The 3,287-nt window shown below is 48.6% G+C and overlaps 1 protein-coding gene across 1 annotated transcript; it reads left to right on the top strand.

Annotated features, from left to right (window-relative positions):
- Positions 1–11: 11 nt before the first annotated feature.
- FBXO34 (F-box protein 34) lies at positions 12–998 on the top strand (the record flags this gene model as incomplete). The annotated part of the gene is made up of 1 exon (XM_008945214.1): positions 12–998. A coding segment is annotated over one exon (969 nt), but the record flags the coding sequence as incomplete, so codon positions are not given.
- Positions 999–3,287: the final 2,289 nt, after the last annotated feature.

Genomic DNA, 3,287 nt, shown 5'->3' with positions numbered 1-3,287 from the left:
GCAGGGGCGGCCCCGACGTGCGGCTCCGGCCTCCCGCACCCCTGTCACCTGCCTGCCCCGCTGCTGCCAGGCTGTCCCCGGGCTCCTTGCAGAGCAGGGATGCGACTGTTGATTGTATGTCGAAAGAGCCTGTGATCTTCCCAAAGCAGAGCCTGCATCCTGCCAGGAAGGAGCCCTTGTGCATCAGTATATCAGTCACCAAGACCGAGAAGGGGTGCAGGAAGGAGAAGCTCACTGACCCCAGTCCTGGTGAGGATCCGCTGCCAGGGAGGCTGTTTTTCCTCCAGGCTGACCAGCCTGCTGCTCATGAGCGACAGCCGCTACGGCAGAGTACCCAAGAAAAGCCAGGAGAAGTGGCCCAAAATGAGGATGAGGATGCTTTGGCATCTGACAGGTCACACGTCACTGACGGTGTCCCCCCAGAGCCATCTGCCCTCTCTGCTCCGCCCGCAGAAGGGGCTTTGCAAGTACTGGACTCTTCCTGCTTTAAAAAGCAGGTCTCGCATGACTTTCTGGAGACCAGGTTTAAAATCCAGCAGCTTCTGGAGCCTCAGCAGTATATGGCCTTCTTGCCTCACCACATCATAGTGAAGATCTTTGGGTTGCTTCCCACCAGGAGCCTGGTTGCCCTCAAATGCACTTGCTACTACTTTAAATTCCTCATTGAGTACTACAACATCCGGCCGGCGGACTCGCGCTGGGTGCGCGACCCCCGCTACAGGGAGGACCCCTGCAAGCAGTGCAAGAAGAAGTACGTGAAGGGGGACGTGTCGCTGTGCCGCTGGCACCCCAAACCCTACTGCCAAGCTCTACCCTACGGGCCTGGCTACTGGATGTGCTGCCACCGGTCCCAGAAGGGCATCCCGGGCTGTAAGTTAGGTCTCCATGACAATCATTGGGTCCCTGCCTGCCACAGCTTTAACCGAGCTATTCATAAGAAAACCAGAGGAGCAGGAGCCGACGTGGAGGAGGAGTATTAGTGCACATACACTTTCCTGCAAGATTGTTTTGGGTAGGAGGAGATTCTCATGCCTTGTGCTGTTTACAGTGTATATAATTGTCGTGGAATTTTTTTTTTTTGGTTTTGTTTTTGATTTGTTTTTTTTCCACAGGGCTATGAAACTGCACATACTTAAACACAGGAGCCTTTACCTTTTAGATTAAAGATAGCTTTTAGTCCATCGATGTAAATAACACTATAAAAACTAATTGTACATACAGAGTCTACAGCTGGCTGAACAACATAATCACTACAATGCAGCTACCATAGTGTTGCGGCTCTAGGTGTGTGTGTTTTTAAGTGTCTTGTTTCAAAATCTGTATATCCTGTATAATATATGAATGTTTCTGAGAAGAAACTCTAAATAGGTAAAGGTCAACTTGTTTAAAGAATCGTCAGACAACTTAACAGGACAACCTTAAAATTAGACTAGAACAGATCCGTTATAGTAGTGTGGCAGTGGATTAAAAAAAAAAAAGAAGAATATTATTGTATAGTCAGAAAATAAAAAGTTTCATGTTGTCTGGTTGTTTTTTTTTTTTTTTACTGAAATAAAATGTGCATTCTAAATCTGCCTTACCTGACTTTCTCATATAAAACTTTTGCCCAAAAGTACTGTCGAACACGTGGCAGAAACTTGGTACTGTGCTGTAGCTGAGACTTGCAGTGTCTTGCTAACTAGTTCTACGAAAAAAGAAACAAAAAAAAAACTTCCTCTATCTCCATTGGGGCCTACAAGAAAGCTGGACAGGGAGTTTAGACAAGGGCTGGTAGTGAGGGGATAGGATGAAGGGTGAGATAGAAAGAGGGGAGATTTAGGAAGTTTTAGAAATGAGGAAGAAGTTCTTCACTCTGAGGATGGTGGAGCAGATTGCTCAGGAAAGTTATGGAATCCCTGGATGTGTTCAAGGCCAGGCTGGATGGGGCTTTGAGCAGCCTGGTCTAGTGGGAGGTGTCCCTGCCCATGCCAGGGGGTTAATAGAAGATGATCTTTAAGATCCCTTCCCTCCCCACAACCATGTTTGCAGCAGAGGCTCCTGTTGTCTAGAAAACTGCTGCTAGGTGCATAAAAGTGGCAAGAAGTGGGGTCCCTGGGGTTTGAGTCCTGCCCTGAGCCCAAGACTCTGGAAAACTTGAAGCTGACAGAGGCAAGGAAAGGCCCCGTGAGGCTGAAATAGAAGCAGCAGAAGAAAATATTTTCCAACTAGATAAGAGGCTGGTGAGGTAATTTTTTTTTTTAATAGGATGTGAGATTCTGGTCACCTTTGTTGAACAAGAGCAAAAAATGAGACTAAAATAACAGCATTGGGCTGTTCTGTTCCTTGGAGCACTGGAAGAGGGAGGACAGTTTGCTCTCTACACCATCCCTCCCCCCTGGCTGGCTGAGCCACGGGGGCTGGTTTAGACATCAGTTACTGTGCTGGTTGCTGGAACAATCCCTGTTACACAGCATGGCCATTAAAAATTGTTTTACTGAGCAAAAGTTTGCATCCAGAAGTGGGTTGGATCTGAGCATAGCCACGCTGAGCTGCTGGCATGCGTGGTTTTGCCAAGAAGTGCAGATTTCTGTTGCCTTACAGGCCAGCTGGGGGAGAACAAAAGGTCTGAGGAACATTTATATTTCTAAAAGGCAATTGAAAGAAAAAAAAGAACTAACTCCTGTGTTGGATTTACAAAATCTGATATTCAGAAGACCTGAGGGCTAAAGACTGCACGGGGTCCTTGACTTCCCTGGGCTGTTTCTTCTCCCCAGCCTGTGTTTGGTCCAAGCAGCCCTGGTGCAGGGATTGAACTTGGGGGACTACAGGGCTGCTCTCCTTGGGAAACCTTATTGTGGACACTTCAATACTTCAATGGGAACTCTAAGAAAGCTGGGGACAGACTTTTCAGCAGGGCCTATTGTGACAGGACAAGGGGGAATGGGTTTAAACTAAGAGAGGGAGATTCAGACTAGAGAGAAGGAAGAGATTTTTGGATGCTGAGGGTGGTGAGCCCCTGGCCCAGGTTGCCCAGAGAGGTGGTGGCTGCCCCATCCCTGGAACCATTCCAGGTGAGGTTGGCCGGGGCTCTGAGCAACCTGCTCTAGCTGCAGATGTCCCTGCTCAGGGCAGGGGGTTGGACTGGATGCCCTTGAAAGGTCCCTTCCCACTTTATGACTCCTGCCACAAACCAGTGCTGGCAGAGGACAAAACCTCCTGCTGATGGCATTGCTTAAGCCCAAGTGATCTAAGCAATCCTCAGGCACGAGCTGAGCTTAGAGCCAGGCTGTCTTCATGGCCAAGAAGCA

This window comes from Merops nubicus, unplaced genomic scaffold (genome assembly GCF_000691845.1).
Source record: "Merops nubicus isolate BGI_N331 unplaced genomic scaffold, ASM69184v1 scaffold17158, whole genome shotgun sequence".
NCBI lineage: Eukaryota > Metazoa > Chordata > Aves > Coraciiformes > Meropidae > Merops > Merops nubicus.
The sequence above is the reverse complement of the archived record's forward strand: the minus strand, read 5'-3'. Positions and strand labels throughout refer to the sequence as shown.